Source organism: Haliaeetus leucocephalus, unplaced genomic scaffold (genome assembly GCF_000737465.1).
Source record: "Haliaeetus leucocephalus isolate CR32 unplaced genomic scaffold, Haliaeetus_leucocephalus-4.0 Scaffold484, whole genome shotgun sequence".
Taxonomy (NCBI): Eukaryota; Metazoa; Chordata; class Aves; order Accipitriformes; family Accipitridae; genus Haliaeetus; species Haliaeetus leucocephalus.
In genome coordinates, this window is record NW_010972920.1 from 387,178 (window position 1) to 409,672 (window position 22,495).

The 22,495-nt window shown below is 41.2% G+C and overlaps 1 protein-coding gene across 2 annotated transcripts in view; it reads left to right on the plus strand.

The window, feature by feature from the left end:
• ANTXR2 (anthrax toxin receptor 2) overlaps positions 1–22,495 on the plus strand; it is a 118,392-nt gene that overhangs the window by 43,393 nt on the left and 52,504 nt on the right. The window contains exons 10-12 of one of the 2 annotated variants that reach the window (XM_010575470.1): positions 11,589–11,667; positions 15,268–15,363; positions 21,553–21,594. In XM_010575470.1, coding sequence (XP_010573772.1) covers positions 11,589–11,667; positions 15,268–15,363; positions 21,553–21,594 — 217 coding nt within the window. The remainder of the gene's footprint in view (positions 1–11,588; positions 11,668–15,267; positions 15,364–21,552; positions 21,595–22,495) is intronic. The other variant, XM_010575471.1, reaches the window with a different exon arrangement.

Here is a 22,495-nt window from a genome sequence, read left to right on the forward strand (position 1 = left end):
CTGTCATTAGTTCTAGTGATACAGGCTCAGTCTGTGACCTTTGTTTTGTAAGGCATCAACAATAGCACAGCTGCCCCTGGATAGCTGAGATCTCAAACCTGCAATTTGGCAAGAGGAACAGAACAAATTGGATAAATATACATAAACACATTGTGAAGGAAGGGAAAACAGAACAGAATGAACCAGAGCATCATCCTACAACTTGTTTGATAGGGATGATTTAAGTAGGCATATGGTATAGTTAAATGTGCTTTCTAAAACATTGGCCGATTCTTCAAGCAAATATGAAATAAATATCTAAATAGAAAGAGAGCTGATACAGTATCATTAGTTCTCTCAAAGGAGGCATACGAATGCCTTTGGAAACGTGTGTGAGTGGGGGCTGGGCGTGAATGATAAGCAGATTTACATTCCCCCACAAAAAGTGTCATTAACTTATTGTCAAGATTACACAGTTGTACTTCCCTCTAACACTACAAGCATTAAAAAAACAAGTAGGCAATAAGCTAATACTTAGACCTAACCCAGCACTAATTTTCACATCTTACTAGCTCAGTGTTGGCATAACAGACCACTGCAGCCACTGTAATACCTCTCACACAGACAGTTTCCATCCAGCAGTCACCCTGCCTACAATGCACATGCTTAACAACTAAAAATCATTGCTGTGCTCATCCTACATTGTGACCTTTCAATGCTGTGTTATTTACTAACTCAATAACAATTGTAAAGTTAAAATTAGCCTTTGTCTTTTTGCTTTCCTTTTACCAGATGGGAAAAAAAAATACTAAGTAGATAAGCTAAAAGATTCTGAATATGTTACTGTAAGTCCAAACATATATTTAAGCGATGTTCTTCACAAGTCACACCAGGTGTATCTCCCACATAAGCTGCATGCAAATACTCAAGTACACAAAACCCTGTGACTTCCAGAGCTCCTAGATAAACATATGAGATGACCTGTTTATTCGGACAAGCCCATAACTTCGTCAAGTTCATTAATTTTAATAGAACATTCATTTGTCTGCCTTAAGGAGCATTGAGAAAAGTTGTGTGTAACAACTGAGTTTTCTTGTGACATGGAAATGGGTAGCTGAAAACCAGATGAAGGAGATAATTACTGTCGTTTCCTACAGCTATGGCTGGAATTACTGTTATTCTTTTTATTTTGTCACTTTTTCCTCCTTGGCTGATAAAAGTAAAATTTTTGGAAACATGTTGCAAGCACACAGAAGAAGTGCCAAGGAAGGCAAGTTGTATGCAAGCTGCGGCTTTGACTTGCGCATCTTTCAGAATCATTTAAGAAAGGATTAATACTTCATGGGCTGTGTTGAGCAGTTTCTGTTCTCTTTCTAACTAAGAAGTTCCATTTACCGTCTTTTTACGGTATTGTTGACTAAATAGCCTTATCGTAACTTTTGTGACAAAGCAAGAGACTAATCTGGCCACAGAACTAAATAACTCGTTCGTGTAAGGGGCAATGCGTGTCATGAGTACCTAGCCACTTGAAAATTAAGCAACTTATTCAAATATTCAAGCGTGGATTTAGGGACCCATTTTCAAAGCATCATCCTCAGTCTATAAGCTACGTTGCAGCTACATATTGATTAAAGAACACCTTGTCCAGAAAAATAGAGCGCAATTAAAATTAGGATTCAATATGATTTCTCAGTTAAGAGATAACTTGTCGACTAAGGTATTGCACGTTTCAGATAATAACACTTATTACTATAAAAAGTGAAAAGCACAATAAACCCACATTACTAACTATCTCTCAGTAACTTGTTGTACAGTTGTACCTTAGGAAGTGCTCGGTGGAGGGGAACAGGCAGTCCACTGTTGCAGAAAGAGCTACCAGCCATCAAGAAAAACACTGGACTTCCGATGGCTTGTCAGCCTTCCTAAAGCCTTTCTGGCCTCCCTGCGCATAGTAGCTGAGCAGTTCTCTAACACATGGGATGTAACGATAGCCAACACCCCCCCCCCAAAAAAAAAAAAAAAGCACGGAATGCTTGCCCCCTTTTGACTTCCTGCTGCCCTTATCAGCCATGTGAGTTCCTTGTGCTTACAAATGTGGCAGGATACTATCTCCAAATGAGGTTGTTTTCACCTGTCGTTCTTATTCCAGAGCCTCTGTGCTCAGGTGACCGGAATACTTCTCCATCATAGATGTACTCATGGCTAATTAGGCCCATTGATTTGATATTAACATTATCCGTCAATGTAAACAGCTGTTCTTCCCCAGTAGCACTGGGTAAAGAGAGTTGATGTCAATCAGATCCTTTCCCACTTGGACTAATTCCTTTCTTTGCAAAGTCACTGAGACTTATCATTTATTTTCAGCACCAGCAGTTCAGTTGGTTTTTTTCCCTATGCAAGCATTTTGTTCCAACAAAAATAAAAAAAAAGTATGGTAACCAATTACTGGTTACTCACATGGTACAATCTCCTCCCTCCAAAAGAGCTAGAGAAGTAAAGTCAGGTAGGGGGAAACCAGAAATATGGCTGGATTAGGCTTAATGTCTGTTATAAATATTAACTTCTGAAAATATTTTAGAAATACATTTAGTTTGACACAATTAGATTGTAATGGGAACTATTCACAGATGGAAACATCCTCAATGAATTGTATAGGCTAACTGGCTCCTAAGACATATGGATCTGATGTTAAGATCAGTAGTAATTTCTAATGCAGTCCTTCACGTTCCTCAATAGGGCACATAGTGTTCCCAGAGCATTAAGAAAGAGTGCGTGAGCAGAACTAAGTGCTTAATATTATGCAGTGGACATAGTATCCTGAGCTGAATTAATAGACTAATTTAACATAATAATGACATTTCATACCCTGTTACTGCAGGTTCCCATGATTCCATGAGATCAGAGCTAATTCATTGCTGGCTTCCAGTTCTTTCAAATTCACTAGCACTTTCCAGCGGTGAAATACTTACATATCTCTGAATTTCTGACCGTTTCCTGTGGAAAGCCAAACACAGATAGACAATATATTGAACACTCCATTGAGAAAGCTAGATAGTTCTGGAGTAACGAGGGGGATTCTAAGGGAACTGTAACGTGAATTTATGTCAGTGCTAAGCTACACCAAGGAGGGGGTGGTGGTGGTGGGGAAGTTTATACTAATTCTTTACCAAAATCCCAAACCCACGATAATAATTTGCATAGAGTGCAGGTCTTGCTGTCCTCAGGAAAAAGAAAGAAATATTTTTTTTTTATGCCTGTGTGGTTGGAGGGAGGAAAACAACCCTGACCATTTATCATAACTGCAGATTATTAATTGTCCCCAGTACAGTCCCTACCGACTCGAGTAAACTGTTTCCTGTGCTTCCCAGGCATAGATGACCCTTGGCACAGTAGAACTGCACCAAACATTTGGCAGGCGACGTTTGTAACCCTGCTCCAAGGGAACTTGCTGTGTCCTTATGCAGCTGGGGCTTTTGATCTAGGAAGCACAACAAAACCAGAAGCATGGACTTGAAATACCTTACTCTGTGGCTTTGTGTTGCCTCCTTCTGCTGCAGGGATGCATCCCTAGATGCAGAGAGTCAGATTTGTGGTCCTGGAGTGTTTGTTAACCGAGAACAGGGGAAAGGATACTTTGGCTGGTGAGAATGTGTGGGGAAATATAAGTTTTATCCCCAGCAAATAACAGCCAACGATTTCAAACTCAAGTTGGTCAGATGAAAGCCCTGTGCCCATACAGTGAGATGGGAGCTGACCCCACTGAGACACCATCACCTATCACTCAAGAGTCCAGTGGCTGTCTCCCCTACCCGATAGCTGAGCATTGGTTGTCTCTCTGTGTATGCCACTACCCCTGCTTTACAACCTTTAAGCAGAAAATGAGGGGTGGCATGGCAAAGGCTGCCTCACCTGGCACTAAAAATTTCAGTCTGCCTCCCAAGATGAGGTCGGTAGCTTTTGACCACGGAGCTTTTCCTTCAAACTCTAAACCACTAAATACTTGCACTGAATGACACTTTGTATTTGCTCCAGCTGTGAACAGTGGTGAATATTTCTGTGTTAAAAACTTGAACATGCCATTCAAAATAAAGTATGGTCACGGTGGCACCCCTTTGTGCCACCAGACTGTTGTGTAGGGGATGGTAAATTACATGGGGGTAAAGTGATAGGCATGCAAAAATTTATACTGAAATCGGTAGTTCCACCAAACCCTTCTCCCACCACTGTTACTGTTTTTTCCAGTGTGTGATTTCTCTATACATAAATATATACATATGCAAACACATACATGCATGCATATGTATGTATAGATGTATTTGGAACACATACACACACACACACACACACACACACACACACACTTACTACTGGCTTACCAATACTAATTGTGTAATAAAGCTATATATTGATTCATGGAGGCAGGTTTTCTAAGGGAAAGCACCCTTTTAAATACATAGATCTATTTTTTTCCTTCCTACTATGTACAGCATTTTAGCTATTTTAATGCTCACACTTGATTCTAAAATACCTTTGTCACCATAATTTTAGTAACTTTTTGAGCAGTTGCCAGTTTAATTTTCAGTGCGTGAAAATTGGAGGTAAATTATTTATTACTTCCAGCAAATGTCTTTCACAATTTTATTTAATTTTTTCATCTTTTTTAATGGGTCGTAAAATGGCAGTCTTTTATTGGATACTCATAAAGTAAGGAGCAAATGAATACTTTGCAAATAGGTTACTGTGGATTGAAATGTCAGCTGTATTTCACAGGGTATGAAATTCTTTAGACCAGAGCTGTAGTGACATATGGCAGTGGGCCACGTTCCTCTTCTGTAACAATAAAACAGCAGTGGACATAAAGGAAAGAAAGAGTTGCAATTGTTGGGTCTTCTCAAGTTACATTTTTTTGGTAAATTATTTATTAGAACAGCCAACGGGCCATGACTGATGCAGTTTAAAGTTGCAAGAGTCTTGTGGTTGACTTTGGTCATCAATAAGAACATTTTTTAAAAGCTCTTTTAAGACTAAGTTTTCCAGGATTGATTCCCATCCAAAAAGTGATACTTCACAGACAAAATATAGGAAAAGCCCTTTCACATTGAGCAAGGGCTATGAACTGTAAATAAAACCCACAGTTTTTCCTATTACAGTGAAATAGATTTAAAAGTATGGACCACTGGAACATTGCACATTAGACCTGGGGTACATAAAAAAGCAATAGCGTTTGTGAGTATCTGCACAGCATGTTAATTACAGATGCTTATTAGCTCAAGTTTGCCATCTCTTTGATACCACTTTACTCAAGTGCTGTGTCAGAACTGATCAGAAGATAGGAATGAGCATCCTGGCTAAAAGCCTTAAAAAGATGCTGGCTTTGGGCACTGCTGCATTTTTGAGGAACAGTGTGAAGGGCTGCATTGTCTTTCCCGGGAGGCTTGTTCCCGCAGCCGTGTTTTTTCAAGCTAGACATAGAGAAGCTGGTCAACGCCTTGTGTTCTTGGGTATAACCGTGCACGGCGTGAGCGGGCCTCGATTACTAGAACCTCTGATTGTTACCCTGGGGGTCTGCTTCTCCTTCCCGTGTGCACAGATGTAAAATCCACACCGTGACCCACGCAGAATGTGTCACACAGCAAAGGTGAGGTTTCAGCCGGGCATCAGAGGATGTCTTCCTGGGTCGCTACAGCAACATCAACATTTACACTTCGTGGGTTTTATTCAGGGTTGACCTGAGGAGATAATCTCTTCTGCAGCAGCCTTCAAGAGCTCAACACTTGTTTTTTGCTCTGTGCTGGTACGAAACTAGTATCAGTCTAACCCTTCCTTGCAAAAATAAGGTTGTGTCAAAAGGTCCGTTTCCCTTCAGGGACAGTCTGCCCTGGCAGGCATAACTGTGCTGTTTGGGTGTGACCAGATTCACAGTGAATCGGGCACAGTGAGGGTTCAAACGCGGGCCTCACAGGCTAGGTCGGTCTTTCTTGTGGTGCTAGGGTGGGACACCGACACCTTCCCTTGTCTTGTCTTGCTCTCTCTACACACCTCAGCAGAAGGAAAGGCAATTTTCCCTGAGTCTTTGGAAAGCAATTAAGATACTATGGGTGTAGTCATGTAAATCACATAAATAATTGCTGGGAGATCTGGCCATACAGGCTTACAAAACCAGGCATTTAGTGCCTGTGGAGACATTTTTGAGGCGCTTCTGATCACCTCCAGCAGGGAGACTGAAGGGATGGTCTTATGACCAGCTGACCAAAATCTGTGCTGCTCCCTCCCTCCTGAACTAGGCCTGTCATGAAAAATCACTGCAGTCTCGTAACCCATTAAATTGTAGTCCTCCAGTCTACAGAAAAAAGCATCAGCAGAGGCCCAAAGATTTAGAAATGTTATCTGGCGACGTAGGCTGGTTCAGCTCTTAGCTGATTTGAACTTTACTGAAGGAACCTGACACTCACAAAATACTGACAATCACCACAGGGAAATGAAGGTGCCCAAAAAATAGAACCACTGCTGAATGTCACTTTATTTTCAAAATATTTGCAGTTCACGCAGAGTGCTGAGCTAAAAGCCTCACACATGTGGACAGTTACTAGTAAACACTGGATGTGTTTATGTATACGTCTCTCTTGGATGTTTGTGAAAGAGCAAGTAGAAGAAATAGGACACCTAGTTTTTGGAACTCCAAATTTGAAGGGGTAGCGTTTATAGGAATCAGAAGTACACAGAGCCCATCAAACAGGTGGATGCTAAAGAAACGAAAAAACATGTTTCTTATACCCTACAGACATGACTGTTTCAGGAAGGAAGTGATTTTGTATGTTGACGGGTTCATCCTTTTGAAGATGAGATAATTACCTGTGTGAGTTCACTCTGTGGCTTCTAGAACTGAGCGAGTATGAAAATCTCAAATGGCTTATCCCTGCAGCTGTGTATCAGAACGGAAGTTGATAGGGAAACTGGTTGTTCCTACTGCTTTGTATCTGTGCTGATAGCTGATGTGTTCAGTGAGCGTGTTGCTTGGGATATTTGTCAGACTGTCTGACAGCTAAAGGTTGGGGGAATGCAAAGCTTGACAGTAGCGAGGTGGCACATGGCACCAGGGACTCGAAACCGGCTCTTACCGCAGTCCGTGGGAGTCAGTGAGCTGTGGGCCCGGCTCTTCTTTAGACACACGGGTTATTGGTGCCCTCTTCCGTGGCCGTCTGCACTGCCGGAACGGTGTACAGAGGCGTTGCTGTGAATGAGGATCAGATCCGTAGACCTCCCTGGCAGCAGAGTTCAGTCCCAGAGGGAAACAGGAGCTTGCTCAGTGGCACTTCTTAAAGATACGGGTAAGCTCCTCATTTTAGTAACTGTCTGTAATAACTGGCCTTCAGTAACTGGCCTGAGCAGACTTTGTGGTATGCTTCTGTTCAGTTGATGGCAAGTTTTTTCCTGGGCATTTTGCTGGACTGAGATTTTTGTGCCACTTTTGAGGATCTGTTTCCACCAACGCACGTGCTCTGATAGGAATTTTTTATTTGTCATTTACCTGGTAGCACCTGAGTGTCACTCTGTTCTGAAGCTAAGAAAAACAGCTTCAAATGCTGGAGTTGTGTCCCCGTGACCCTGCCCGCTTGGCACACCACCCCTCTGGGACTCGGGCAAGTTGTGTAAGAGAATAGATTACAGACCTCCCTACTCGCTGTTTTTCTCCTAAATCCCACGTGAAATATTTAGATAAGGGAACGGAGCTGGAATGTAGCTCTCGGGTGTGTACAGCACATTAGCCGAGCAAACGTTTTTTGGTGGGACTCGAATTTAAAGCTGCCTTTTCTAGTAGAGGGCAGTAGTGGTAATGTTACCACTTCTCAGTCCATTGGGGAATCCCCGTTTGAGTGCATCTCATCAGTGGACATAAACAGAGGCCAGTTCTATGTAGCAAACAGTAAGGTGTAAACATGGGCACTAGTCCACTTGGAATTCTTAAGTATTATACAAAATTTTACATACAACCCTAGTGAGTTCAAGGAAATGTCAAGATCCACAAGACAGCTGGGCAATGATCCTTTTCTTTGGTACGGGTTAAGATGGTCTTCTGGAGTGTTTTATCCAAACGTCTTTCAGGTTCCTGTTTCGCTCAATTTACTAACAAAGACCATCTAAAAAAATAGCTTCATTTCTTAATAGCTAAATTAGACAAACCTTGCACATTTCAGCCAAGACTCACCAAGCTCACGGTGGCCAACAGCATAAGCGTGGTAGCTACAGAAGACTGCTAGTAGAAGACTTAATACAGATGTTCCATACGAAGGCAAGAGAGAACCGTCCCTGTAAATTTAAGAAAATAATACGTATCGCAGCAGGAGTATGTAGTTTGCTGCATGACACAGAGAAGGTAGAAGAAAAAAGGGTGACTTTTGCTTCAAGCTTTAATGCACAAGAGGGAAATGGAGTGAGAAGTTTAACAGTATCGATTGTTAAGTCTTGAAAGCTGGACTTTTTCTAGGGGAGCCAAGAAAGCCCAATACCTAGGTCATAGGTCCAGGAATTCCTAAGATACGCTGTCACTCTCTCACACTGGAACAGTTAGTATGAAATGCAGTATTTTAGTGAGTTAGAATATCCACCTTTGGGATAAGCCACGATGCGCATCTAGATTTTTGCTGACAAATCCGTCAGGGTGCGGGGGGGCAGGCTGGAGGTTGTGAGCATAGGAAGCATTGCTGCAAAAGAAGTCATTTGTTTCCTAAAGATCTAAGGGATATGTGGAAGCCTACTTTTATGAAGACCTGTATGAAATAATTTATATGATCATTTTAGTGGACTTAGCAGGTTTTTTGTGTAGGCTTTCTTATACAGGAGGATGAAATTCAACACGAGTAGCAGTTAGAGGCATTGCTAGCATAGTGAGAACATGCCTCAACAATACTTTACTTCTCTTCTGAAGTTTCAAATGTGTTTTGTTTCCTAGTTGCTCAGCTGAAAAACACGCGAGCCCGAGTATATGACACTTGAGATAGTGCCTGCTAGTGCTGGCAATGGTAGTCAGCTACCGATCCATCTTCCTTTTCAACCACGTAGGTTTGGGACTGGTAGTAGCATGTCGTGTAAATCAACAACCTGCCGGAGGATAAAAAGCATGGTGAAATGATGTTAGAAAATATGCCTGACTGACAAGTACACATGGGTCAGGAGGAAGGATGATACTGCCAGGCAGCGAAGGGAATTGATTGGATAGCAGAAAAATCCCCATAGGAAATCAAGGATTCACATTCACTTTTTTTAAAAAAAAATAAATGGGGAAAAAGCAAGCATCTGAAAGCGTTTTGGAAATTCGACCCCAGTAGCTAGCAGCAACTGTAGTCAGATATTACTGGCCAAATCCAGCAGTTCTTCACTAGTGCATAGGCAGAATTATTTTTGTTCTCAGTGGGAGTTTTGCCCAACAAGACACTACAGGAATGGTTCCAACCAAAGATAAAAAAGCTGAGGAAAACTTACAATGTATGTAGACATAGTTAAAACTGATTGGAAATAAAGCCAGTGCAGGAGGTATATAAGGATCTAGGTTCTTAAAGAACATGATACGTTAATTTAAAAATCAAAATTACTTGGTGTACTGCATTGGGATTTAGAGCAGCTGGAAGGGTTCTTGCCATGCTAGCAGGCTTTGAACCCAGCAGTATAATCCCAATTACAGCATCAGTCAGCGGGAAGGCACCCACCATTACTTAGGAAAGTTCAGAAAAAGTAGAAAGGCTGAATAGCTTTTATGTTCAGGAAACATGACTACAATGAATGCCCCTTCTTGGGTGTAACCAAGTTCAAAACTTGGTACGGAGCCTGTGGCGTGTCTCTCCAAGTCATGCTTCAAAAAGGCAAGGCTAATTGGGTAAAATGAAACATTTAAGAGATTAATCTTTCCTCTCTGAATTTGTGCTTAACTGAAAAGTTGCCATCCAAAACCACATCTGTGTGCTGTGGATTCTTCAGTATTTATGGGCTGAATTCAGTTATTCCTGTCCAGCTTGAGACATTCTATGATTCTATGAGTCAGTTACACGTGTACAGTCATAGTTAATGGAGTAGTATGGCCAGAGTCTGTGCAAAATGGTGCGACCCCAGGTCACTGGAGAGAGTCACCTTAATCTAACTGGACTGTAGGTTAGTGACTTGGACAGAAAAACACTTTGTGTGATGTGTTTATGATGCGCAAATCTCCAAAAAGTGTAACAGTTTAAACACACAAATTCCTTCAGGGACACCTGTCAGGATTTGGGCTGTGTTTTCCACAGCACAGCGTGTACTGAAGTCCTTCTCTGATCAAGAAAAGGCACAGCATGAAATCCTCTTGCTCTGTAGTCAATAGGGTTGTTTTGCCAGTCAAAATTGAGCAGAATCGTCATGCTGAAATTTCCCACAGCATTTCTCATTAAAGTGGCAAAGCAAAACATTGAAAATAAAAAAAAGTAATTAAAAGCATCACATTTAAAAAATTCATCACTAACAAAAGTTTTGTATAGTTTGCGTTATTTAGTGCACTGGAAGGGAAGGGAATTGAATTAATTTTTTATTTTTATCTGTTCTGATTCACTTATTCCAGTAATAATTAGAAGTAAATTAAAGTTATTCTTTCTGTTAGATCAATTATTCATAACACAGATAATTTAAAAATGAGTTTAGCGGAAGCAACTTACATCATTTTTACTAAAACTGAAAAAGAAATTAGCCAAATTAGTTAAAATAGCTTTGAACTCCATATTGACTAAAGCATTTGTGCCAGAATGAAAATTCATGACATATAAGAACAGTATAAATGATTAATCATTTTAGTTCATGGATATCTATATTTTTATTTAATTACATCTATGCATAATATAACTGTCTGAATCTTGGGAATCCAAGCCAGAGAAGCTGAAGAGTCTTCTTATGTTTAACATTCACCATGTGTTGTTTTCTTCTAGGGTTAATTTGTAAGATGTAAACCACATACTATTTGTATGCAGTGTTTATGTACTATTTATAGAAAGTCTTGACCATTTATAATTATCCGACATTTTATCCATAACGTCTGCATATGACTAAAGAGATGTTTATGGAACAGACAAAACAATGTTATTTTTACAGTTGAACTTCCATTTATTTACGTAAAACTTTTTGGAGTATTTTACACTACATGTAATAGAGAAGGGCTGTTCTCTACTCAGACAGCTTGCTATTGAGAAGACTAAAATTATTTCCAAACAGTAATGAGCACAGTACCTGCGGCAGACTGTATTGTTCGTTTTAAGCAGCATAAATTGAGGAAAAGAAAGCTCCGTCTGAAATGACCAAAAATTGGGTTCTGAAAGCCACAAGGTCCAGTAACCCTGTAGCAGCTAAGTATCTTGATCACTTAGAAGTCATCAGAGGTTTCTGGAAATGATAACACAAAGTAACCACATTAGTTTTGTCATTTCTGTGAAGTCACTTCTGATGTCTAGGGCAGCTCAGAGGCCCCAACTCCCATTTTCCTCTCTTGGAACACTTTCTCTGTTGAACGGTCTGTAGGTACAAGTGCCTCCGCACCATATATGTGCTTTTATTGACTGTTTTATGGCTGCTGATTTTTTTTTTTTTCTTTCTTCCAGAACTCTGGAAGTTTTGGTGAGTTTGAATGAAGGGCAGTCTTTCATGTCCAGCTCATTAACGATCACTGCTTCAGAGTGTGTAAGTAAATGGCTAACATCATTCAATGTAAAATCCTGAAATCCAGTTTCTTTTGGTTTTACCGTTGCATGACCTCTTAATGCACAGCGAGTCCTGTTAGATGTTTAGAATGCACAAATCACCTAACTAAAAAATACACCTGTGCAGACGCATACAGAATATACATAATTTAATGACACATGATTTCTTAATATGTAGGTGCAAAATATATGTTAGGTTGCTTTCTCTGTATTTGGAGACACGCTTAGAATCTGTTTCATAACACCGCTACGTGCAACAAAGAGTTTTCAGCTGTTTTTAATTCCCTGTCGAAGTGTGTGTGAGGGGTTACAGACAAGATTTTTTTCTGTGGTTATGTAAAACAATTCCCCTAATTCTTTCCATTAAGGTGGCAAACAGCTTTATTTTAGGAAGTTCTTTTTTTGCAGGATTCCGCATAAGTGAAGTATTGCTGTATGTATCATCCAAGACTTCCTAATAACACATGAAAGCTATCTCTCGCGTGGCAGGCTTGGAGATTTACCTTTGCTTTCTGACATAGGCTCTGCTATAAGGGTTTCTCCTTTCACTGCTGCTGAATCTGTTTTGCTAGCTGCTTCAGGGGCTGCTGATTTAGACCATATGCAGAACTATATGTAGAGGGAAAGCCCTGGAATTCTCCTCCTCTCCAAGGCTACCTCAGCCGGCTCTGCCCTGAAATCCAAGCAGTGTCTGTGTATTCCTTCTTTGTGCGGGGCTTATATTTTTCTGTAGCTTGCAAATTGTATTTTGCTATATGTATTACAAAAAATTACTTTAGTACAGCGTGCAGCTGTGGCTTTCAAAATACTGGGAAGCTTCCATGCCATCAGAGATTTGCTCACTATAAATACAATCAAGTCATAAGAGCCAGGTACTGAGCAGGTTCAGTGGGAGCAGGCTGAAGCTGAGGAGGCAGAACCTTAGGACTTCAGCCTGGTTATGGAAGGTGGTTAGAATCCTACAGGAGGATACTGGCACTCTGTAACTTTAGGTACCTAACGTTGGTGCCTGAATAAGGAGCGTAGGCTTTCAACTCTATAAATTAGGAGTTTTTGCCAAAGCACAGGCTGGAGTACCTAGGTTAAGCCTAGGGTTAACTATGTTTCTATCGTAGGCTTATGGAAAAGAGTTAAAACAGCTTGCAGGATAAACCACAGACTTATGCAGGCAGTGACTTTTCAAACTTAATATATAAAATTTATAATCTCACATTTCTGCTCTCTGTTAATTTCTTCTGTTTTCTGTTTTACATAGGTAGGACAGTTAAAATTTTTGCAGTTAAACACAAGCCCACTATGTAGGGATGGAGGTTTTGAAAATGTGCTACGCGTGGATACTGTGTTTCTTTGTCTCATTTGAAGTGTGACTTTAGTGCAGTTTTCCTGTCAGGCGTAGAAGCATACGGAACAGCACTTTCTGCTCATCAGCATGTATTTTTCCAACAATATTTCTAATGCTCATAGGTAATTAACCTAATAGAGAAGAAACATGACATTTTTCTTCTATTAATTTAAAAACTAAATACTTGGGTAACTGTAGAAATCAGAGTCATCTCAGTTCAGCCCTTCAGTTTCAGGAAGAAAGCCTGAACGAAGCGAGAGCCGAAGAAACACGCTACCGAAATCACGTTTCTCTGTTTAAGGGCCTCTTTATCATTCAGAAGCGTTTCAATCTTACACCAAAGCATGCTGAAGGACAGTATGATAACGTAAGGACAGTACAGTCACAGGATGATGCTGGAGACTAACAGTAGACTGAGAAAGCAGCACATGTTAAGTCCGTCTCCATGCCCCCTTAAAAATTGCTAAGATTGCACAGATAGGTAAAAAGAAAGCACTGATGCAAAGCAGATCATACCAAATTGCTGGGTATGGCTGTCTTCTCTCTGCTGTACTCTCACAGTGCTTCTTTGCGGTCAAAAGTTTTCACTACCGAGAAACAGAATGAGTACAGATGTGCATTGACAGGAAAAACTGTTGTACTTCTGATCATGTGTTTTTGGGTTTTTTTTTGTTTTTTTTTTTTTTCCCCTTTCATACATGTTGCAGCAAAGACAGCTCCATACAAGGAGAACTGCTGTTTCCATAGTAGCAGATGGGCAACTGCAAGAAATGGGTCACTGCTAGAATTGTTCCACTAATTCTGATAACTAAGCAGCTGATGGCTAGCTGGTATATAAGAGTCAGAAGTTACAGCCTCCCCTAGCGAACACACATTGCTGCAGTGAAAACAAACAAAAAATATATTGCATATAGGCGCTGTGGCATGCATCTTACCTGTTTCACGTAAATGCGGATGCCTCGCTGCACCTACGCGTACTTGGAATAAAGCTCTGTTTCACCTTCCATTTGCAACGGTGTATCTCCATTGCAACTTTTTTCACTTTGACAGAATTACTCAGGCTCTACTCGAGCCTTAGTTATGGCCTGGGTGTCCCTCCTTTCCTTTTTCCCCAGCTGAACTCTGAATAACTTCTTTTCATAAGGTCACTGTTGCCTTTTTCTCAGTGTTGTTCTAAACCAGCACAGCAGCACAGAACACCAAGTGTAAGAATAAAAGCACCTACAGGATGTGAGTTTGAGGTGGCGGGAGATGGTCTGCTCATTTCTTCATTAAAAGCAGTATTGCTGGAAGCAGTAACACTTGTTCAGAACTTCTTGGGATGGTGCCTTCAGGTTCAAATAGCACTACTACAGGGATTTAGCGTGCTATAGTCTGTACAGTGTGAATGCCCCAGATGTATGGGTTATAAGCATAAAAGCCTTATATATGTATTGTTAGTATAGATTCCTTAAAATTCCATGCACCTACCAATCCATACAGATCTGTGTCCTCATGGGAGGAGAAGGGCACCTCTCACCCACAGACTTAGGAGGAGACTTTTCCCGTTTGTGTCATAACAGCTCGTTTCTTAGCAGTCGATGTACCCTTTCTTTTCTTTAAGTTGGGCCTCGTTCTTATCTCAAGGATATCAGTTTTACATCAAAATGAATCCACTGACCTCAGCAGAAATAATCCTGGCTTGCATTGGGGCAACTTGGGCCCGTTACCGATGACTGAATGGCTTAATTTGAAGTTTGGTTTACGGGTAGGCAGAAGAAAGTAGTTTTCAAAGTTCTGTCATTTTCAATTTAACATGTCCACCAGTACTGCTGTGTTCAGCACGCTGTGTTCAGTCCCTTTGAATACCTGAGACTTGCAGGCCCGAGAACTCGTAGGGAATGAGAAACACGAATAGCATCTTACCACCTCCTCCCTCTTTTTAGTGTTGATACGTCATTTATGTGACACGCAGCTCCTATTGAAGCATCCTAGCTTACCTTCTACGTAACTAGTGGAACTGAGGAGACTTACAACAAAGAGTGTCACTGAACTTGTGCTAGATACGCATTTGGCTAAGACGCCCTTCTTGATCCTTTGTGAGGAATTTCTCCATTGGCAAGAATAGGATCCGACCCATGGGAACAATTTGCGTGGGATTTGTATCGGTCAGTAGGAAGCTGTTTTGGGGTGAGTGGGAAAACCAGGCAGCAGTTATTTGCAACATCCACTGACACTGCCTTTCTGCTTTCTTTGCAGTCTAGTGGAGTAGCAGCGCTTATTGCTGTTCTTGTGCTGCTACTGTTAGTGGCACTCGGTCTGCTCTGGTGGTTCTGGCCGCTCTGCTGCAAAGTGGTGAGTAAAGACTACAAGAGAAAGTCACTGGGTGTGCGACTCATGATTATAACTCATAGCATGTTGGGAAACACAGATACCATAGGAAATAGGTTAAGTAACGGGAGAGCTACATGTGACATAAGCCATCTGTTGAGGGAGTTTTCTTTCATGAGTGATACGTAATAAATGGAGAAAGAGACCAGCTTCAACGCTGTGGACTGCACTCTTAGCAGTGCTTCTGGCTTTCTGAGACCTGCACACACATGAACCAACATCAGCATGCTGGCGTACTGCTCATTGGCTTTCTACTGAGCGAGCACATGTGTTATATTTCTGTGAAGTTTTTGGTAAAAGCCTTTTCTCCGTTACTTGAAAGTTGTTGGCCGTAATAATATGCAGACATCCTGAAATCAAGGACCATTTTAAAAGTACTATCACTGAAATTGGTATTTGTAGTCCATTATGGGCTCTCAAGTTGGAAATCCCATATTGTCTTCATAATCCCTTGCACACATTGCATCTTTTTTCATCTGAGTGCGCTCCTTATTCTTCTAGCAGCAGTCAGCAGTGCTGTTTCACTAACTCTCCTTCCATCTCCTTGCATGTTGGGGTTTTTAAATGGGTGAAGTTCATTATTCATCCAGTTCAGCAACAGCGCTGAGGACTTGGGAAGTGGAGATGGCTCCCAGGCTGTCACTGTATTCCTTGTCTTGTCTCAGGCTTGTGGAACCTGGGGCAGCAGAGGAACTGGCCTTCTCTCCTGACCATGCCGAAGCCCACACAATCAAAAGCTTTGGTGTAGTCCTTGAGGCCCCAGGCTATCCTAGGGCAAGAAGTCCTCAGCCCCTGTCTGCATCCTCATGGTCTGGGGTTTCTGAGGCAAGAACTATAAGCTCTTCTCTAATAAAAAGACTCTCTTCTGTCTCATTCTCCACAGGAGTGTCCCAGCAGAAATCTAGGGAGGTTGTCTGTTATTACTTCAACTTTATTTTATATCATGAGCCTTCCTGTGGAAAAGGAAAATTTGAAATCAGTTAAGAAGAAAGCTTCCTATTTTCTTATTTTAAAATAATGGGCTAACCTTGATTCATAGACCATATTCACATATCTTAGTTTCCACACTTTCTGTCTGTAGAAAGTGGTTACAGCTAGGCATTTCATGTAGATCTCTCATCGGGGCGGGGTGAGAGGGAGATAGAGGACATGAAGGAAATAATATTGCGGCAGACTTGTGCTGGTAGAAAAGCAAACATTTTGTGTTTCAAAGTCTAGTCATTTTAGAAATACACATGTAAAATACAGTTTAAATCCTTAAGTGAAGTCAGGTAACTTTTTTTCAGTGTCTCCTGTCAGCTACTTAGAGACACACTTTGGAGTGGGTTGTTACACTACTCATTTATAGTTGTTGAGCGGGATCATCATATCCTTTCTTAAGAGCTGCTTTTCTGAAAGCAGCTGCTTTTCTTTTGTCCTTTTCCTGACTTCTCAAGTTTTTCTTTTTTTTTTAAAGACAAACACACTTCCTTTTGAGTTGACCAATATCAGGAAGCCTGATGTTCCTTCAGTTTGTCGGAGCTCTCAGAACAATTTACCTCACCATAACTCTGGTTTGTGTCACGAGCTGAATATGACTGTCAAAACGTAATGCACGTGTCTCTAATTTACCTTAGTCCAGACTCAGTCTTTTACAATTGGAAGTGCAGTCGATCACATCATATTCAGTTGCGCATGCAATTGTAATCGTTTGCCAAGTGGATAGTTTTTTTTTTTTTTTCAGCGTCGGGTTTACACATGTACAACCTAGTGAAAAAAATAAAAATACTCTTCACATTGGCCAGTGTTCAGAAGTCAGTGCTCGTTAGTGGTCAGTTCGCATGGTATACTGTGCGTTTTCCTTGGGTTACAGTGAAGACTAATTGCAGTATCTTAGTCGCTTGAGAGCAGGAATTTTTTTTCCAGTGATAACTCTGTAATGACTATCAGTAAGGTGCTTTCTGGATTTTTTCATGTCTAAGTCCTACATTAAAAAATAGTCAAATGTATAGTTCTGTAGTATTAATTTCCAGCCCTTCTGGTAGCTATGCCCATGTAATACATTAAAATATTAGCTGCACCAGCCTATGCCTGTTACAAAGGAGTTCAGTTTAATGTTACATATGTACATCAATATCGTGCAGAGCTGTGGGGGGATACCCAAGCTAGGACCCAATTAACTAAAACAGATGCCCCTTATAATGAATTGCAGAGCAAAGATACTACCTTGGGTGCCGAAGATGCACCGTGGCATTAAGGCAGGGTTCTGTCTGGGCGAATCTCCTCTGGGGAGCTATGTCTCCACAAAGAGCTGCACTGAGCTGTGAGAAAACATCCCTTGGTTCTGATTCACCTTGTGCTTAAGTCTGTTCCTCCCTGATGTCTACTTTAAGGGACAGTAGCTTACCCTGAGCATCTTTTCTGGTTACAGTGTTTGGTACAGGAGTAATCGGCTCTTTCTAGAGAAGTCTTGAGCTGTAGATTGATAAGTTACTACTAAGAAGCGGCCTGACTTCTACGGGAGCAATAAAGGCATGGCACTTTAAATGTTAGTGCCCTCTGTTGTTTCCTCCCATCTCTCATGGATATTGTTTCTTTAAAAGGAAAAGGTAATTTTAGAACTCATCGCTGCAACAATACTGAGTTCCAAAACCACATACGGTTGCACTGAACCTATTACCAAATACTGACTCTTCCATTCTTTTTGTTTTGATGTCCGTTTCCTCAGATCATTATACTGTGCCTCCATTCTCTTCCCTCATTACGCGTTCCTTTTCTCACAGTACATGTTACTGCCACTTCTGGCTATGTAGTTTTGGGCTTTGGTGCCAGTGTCCTTGATGAGAGAGGCAGCATATTAGGGCCAGGCAGCACCTCCTCTTCCCTTCCTCTGAGCCTGCTTCCCTGGCAGAGTGGAGTGTCTGGTTTCAAGGGACAAAGAACAGGAGCAAGGAAGAAAGCAGCAGCCCTCAAACCTTGTAAGCATCCCGTGCTTCAGAACCAAATGGAAGAGAGAGAGGCAAAAAGTGTTGCAGACGGAACAGAATGAACGTCCGGAGCCACACAGCATGTAATCCCTACTGCCCTGCAGGCAGAGTGGTGAGCTTCAGGTGGTTCGGGCACTCCGCTTCATCCTTGCTAGGACTCAGTCTTGTCAACGTTCTTGCTATGAGGTCCATGTACACATACAGGTTGGGGTAGAGGGACTCCTTTTTCTTTTTCTCCCCCCCCCCCCCCCCCGCCGTTTTTTAAAGGCAGTTCACTGTTGACAGTTCTTTCACTCTTCCCTCAATATCAGAACATATGATTGCATCAAGCTGGCTTCAGGCTCTGGTGCTGACATTTCCTAATGCCCACATCACGCGAACATTTGAAAAGTGTTAATGAGCAGATCAAAGGGACTGTTGCCTGAAGCAACTAACTTTTTTCTTTTTTTTTTTTTTTAAGAAATCGGCTCTCCTCCAAACTCAAGACTTCATTCCTTGCCACTAAATAAATGAGATGCAGGCTTGCCTGGTGATGATGATAATAAAACAAAACAAAACAAAACTAGGAAATAATCCATCTCTACATGGGGTTAATAAGACAGCAGCATTTTTTCAGAGTCTTCCATATTTAAACAATCTGAATCAAGTTCAGGAGAAGTTAATTTGCAATATTATGATCTTCAGTATGTGCAGTTTCATGCTACATTTGCATTGTTTTCTGCCAAAGCCGCATGGGTTCCTCGGATTTCTCTTCTTTAAAAACGGCTTTCTACTGATTTCACTTGAAATATCGCACAAGACTGAAAATAATCTTTGTGCGTGTGCATGTGTGAGAGAGGGAGAGTGTGTGAGGAGCCTGTGGAAACATAAGGATGCAGGCATTTACATTCCACTTCTGTCAGCAGGGGTGAGTATCTGCTACTCAAAGCAGATTATTTTCTCACACCACTGTCACATGTAAAACAAGTTTCATTTTCTGAAGCTATTAGAAATAGCAGCTAATTAATGTATTGGTTAGCTTCAAATCAAGTTTACCGTATAACTTCAGGGAGTTTAGCAGCTGGCATAGGATTAGATCCTTTGATCAGGGAGTCAAACAAAAACTGCCATTGACTTGCGACTTTTGAAGCGCAGTGAGGTCAACAGGTAAGAGTTTTTCTCAATTCACCAGGGTAGAAATTTTGATTCCGTAAATATCAGTAGGCGTAGGGCCCAAGCAAACTTTAGCATGCATCACAAAGAAGTTCACTGTGCAAAGGTGTCTTTGCTTAGGAGAGATTGCAAGACTTCAGAATTGTAGAACTATAGAGTGTGGAGTGATAATACCGTTTAATATGCATTCATATAAATCCAACGCCCAGCTAGGCCTTTCCCCCCTGTACAGCTTGCAGTCTTGGCAGCGAAATACATTTTTTTGAGATAATCGTTAGAGACAGGCAAAAGGGAAATAAGAATGGGAATCAAATAAGATCAGGTGACCCTTAATATATTGAAGGTACTCTTTTACCGTTTCCAGTCTTCCAATTGCTTTCAGTGAGAATTAAATATCTTCATGCTTTGGACAGTCTTGCTCAGCATCCAAGTATCTCTCAGAATCTGTCCCATCTTCCTGTAAAGTTAGGGCAGTAATTCCACTCTGGCTCTCAGGAATGTTGCACTAATTAAATAATTGATTTCTGTTAAGTCTTCTGATATTTCCTGATGGATGGGAAGAAAAAGTATTCAGAAACATTTAAGGAAAAATAATTTCCGGCATGTTTTTGCAACATCATCGCAGCAAAGGGACGTCTGGTTAAAATCCATAGTTGACTTTCCAATCCACTCAAAGTACTCTGAGCTTGCTTGATGAACAATTCAGTATCTTAAACCTGAAGCGCTGTGGAGAAATGTTTCCATGGGTGCCATAACTTATTTCTCTTATTTGACAAAATTCCTGTATCCAGTGCTAAAAGTCCATAGCTTGTTCAGGCAGTTAGTAGTAACTATCTTGGTGGCACTGTGACTTGAAATGTAAATCAAGAAGGAAAACTCCTGATTATTGGTGAAGAAAAATATGTTTCTTTTATGTATGATGCTATACATCTGTGCAGTGACATTATTTATAGGCAGTGGTAAATTAAAGTACTATAATTAATAGCACGGAGTGAATAAAATAAGGCATATTTCAATTAAGGTACTTAATCCTGTATTAGGAGATTTAGGTATTTGTCATCATGGACAGTTTTGGTTATGCTTGTATAATACTAAGGCATAACAGAAGCAGACTCCTTTATATTCATGGGGTATTTTTTAGTCATTTCTATGCAATATTCAAGCACAAGAAATGACTTGATATCACTGAAATACTTCTTTTCAGCTTACAAACCTGCTTTTCTTGTGGAAGGATGGCTGTGCATTCAGTTTTCATCTTCATCATTTAAGAGGGTCGCTGCCTTCCTCTTCCCCTCCCTGTACTGTTCAGTGGATTCCTGTCAAGTACTGGGAAACTCCCTGAGATTTACAGTATGTATGTGACAAAGGGAACAGGAAGAAACTGTAGGTAGAGGTTTAAATATAGGTGTAACTGAATTAACCTAAGAGCAAGCCTTATCCAGAAACAGTTTAAGAAGCCTTGTGAATGTAACTTCCACTTGCAGGCACTCCACACTGAACAGTCAAGGAGCTACATACTTAAATTATTAGATCTGAAATGTGAGATCTGCGGAAACGATCTGGACGTCTAGAGGTGAAGCCTGAGCTAGCAGAAGGCATTTCACACTTGTCATAGGGCCAGAAATTATCCAGCAGCATGGCACAAGGAAGCAGGCATCTTGGCCCAAGATTATGCAAGACCTCACATAGACCTTGGGATGCTTTTCCTCCCAGGCTTGCTAATTAACTCCATAGGGTTTCATCACTGGCCATTACTTAGAATGACTGAGTCTTATCCGGTCAGGAAGCAAAGCAGCAGACGCGTCTGCCCAAAGAGTGTCTGCCACTCAATTGATGTTATTTTCTATTAGACGGATGGTGTTAATTTCCAGAAGGCCTTGATAATCGATACCCAAGGGACTTGGCAGCAGCGGTTGCCAGTTTGCAAGCAGATGTGGGGGACTCAGATGGAAGCAGTTCACTCTTAAAATTTTCTGTTGGCTATTGGATGCTGCCAGTGCAATTCCTTATGCTTTTATGTGTTTGGCTCTTTCAGGTCATCAAAGATCCCCCTCCACCTCCGCCAGCTCCAAAAGAGGTACGGTATGACGGTGCTCCACTCATCACACTGGTTACACGCTACCACTCCTCTGTGCTTTCCTGTGTTCTGCGAATCTGGCTCTTTGTCCTAGCTGCTGAAGAAAAAAGAACTGCCCCATGGGAAGCCTTAAGATGAGAGTGGGGTGGCCAAAGTCCAAATCTCTGTTTGTCTCAGTCGTCTCAGCGTGGCATGAATTAAGCCAAAATCCACAGAAATATTTAGGGGCTTTTCCCAAGATAGTTGAACATTATTTTCCCAATTCTGCAGCGAAAGCAGAAAGACCGAGTAGCTCTTGTGTAACAGTCTGAAGATTCACGTATGACTTAAACAGCATTTTCCCACAGCTTTGGCATTCCAGACGCTGAAGAACCCTTATAAAGGAATTTCTCTCTCTCTTATGGGCAGTGATGCATTAGAGGATCTTCTGGTGTCTTCAGTATTTTTGCCCCTTGGTCTTGATTTAGCCAATTGCTTGAGCGTACTCAAGTGTACTCTGACAGTTAAGTCCATGATAAGGCACACTTCATTGAGCTGAGGCAGCCAAGAGGGAGTTTGACAAAGGTTGGCTTAGGAAACTGTGATTGGCTGTGCAACCTTTATCTGCAGATCTGCTGAACACCGTCTGCTGAATCCAAACGAGTAGGACTGATGATCTGGCTTCCTGAAGGCATTGTATTTTCTGTAGAAGAAGCCACCGCAAATCATTTTCTTTGTGCGTGTTCTGCTTATTTTTATTAGTGGAAAGGAAAAGGACCAAGGCAAACAAATGATTGTCAATAGATTACACAGTTAGGTTCCCCATTTGGACTTTCCTAATGGTTGCCACCAATGCTTTTCCCATGCAGAACAACAAAGCATTTCCCAACATGACCAGATTTTATCTGGAAATTGGTGAACA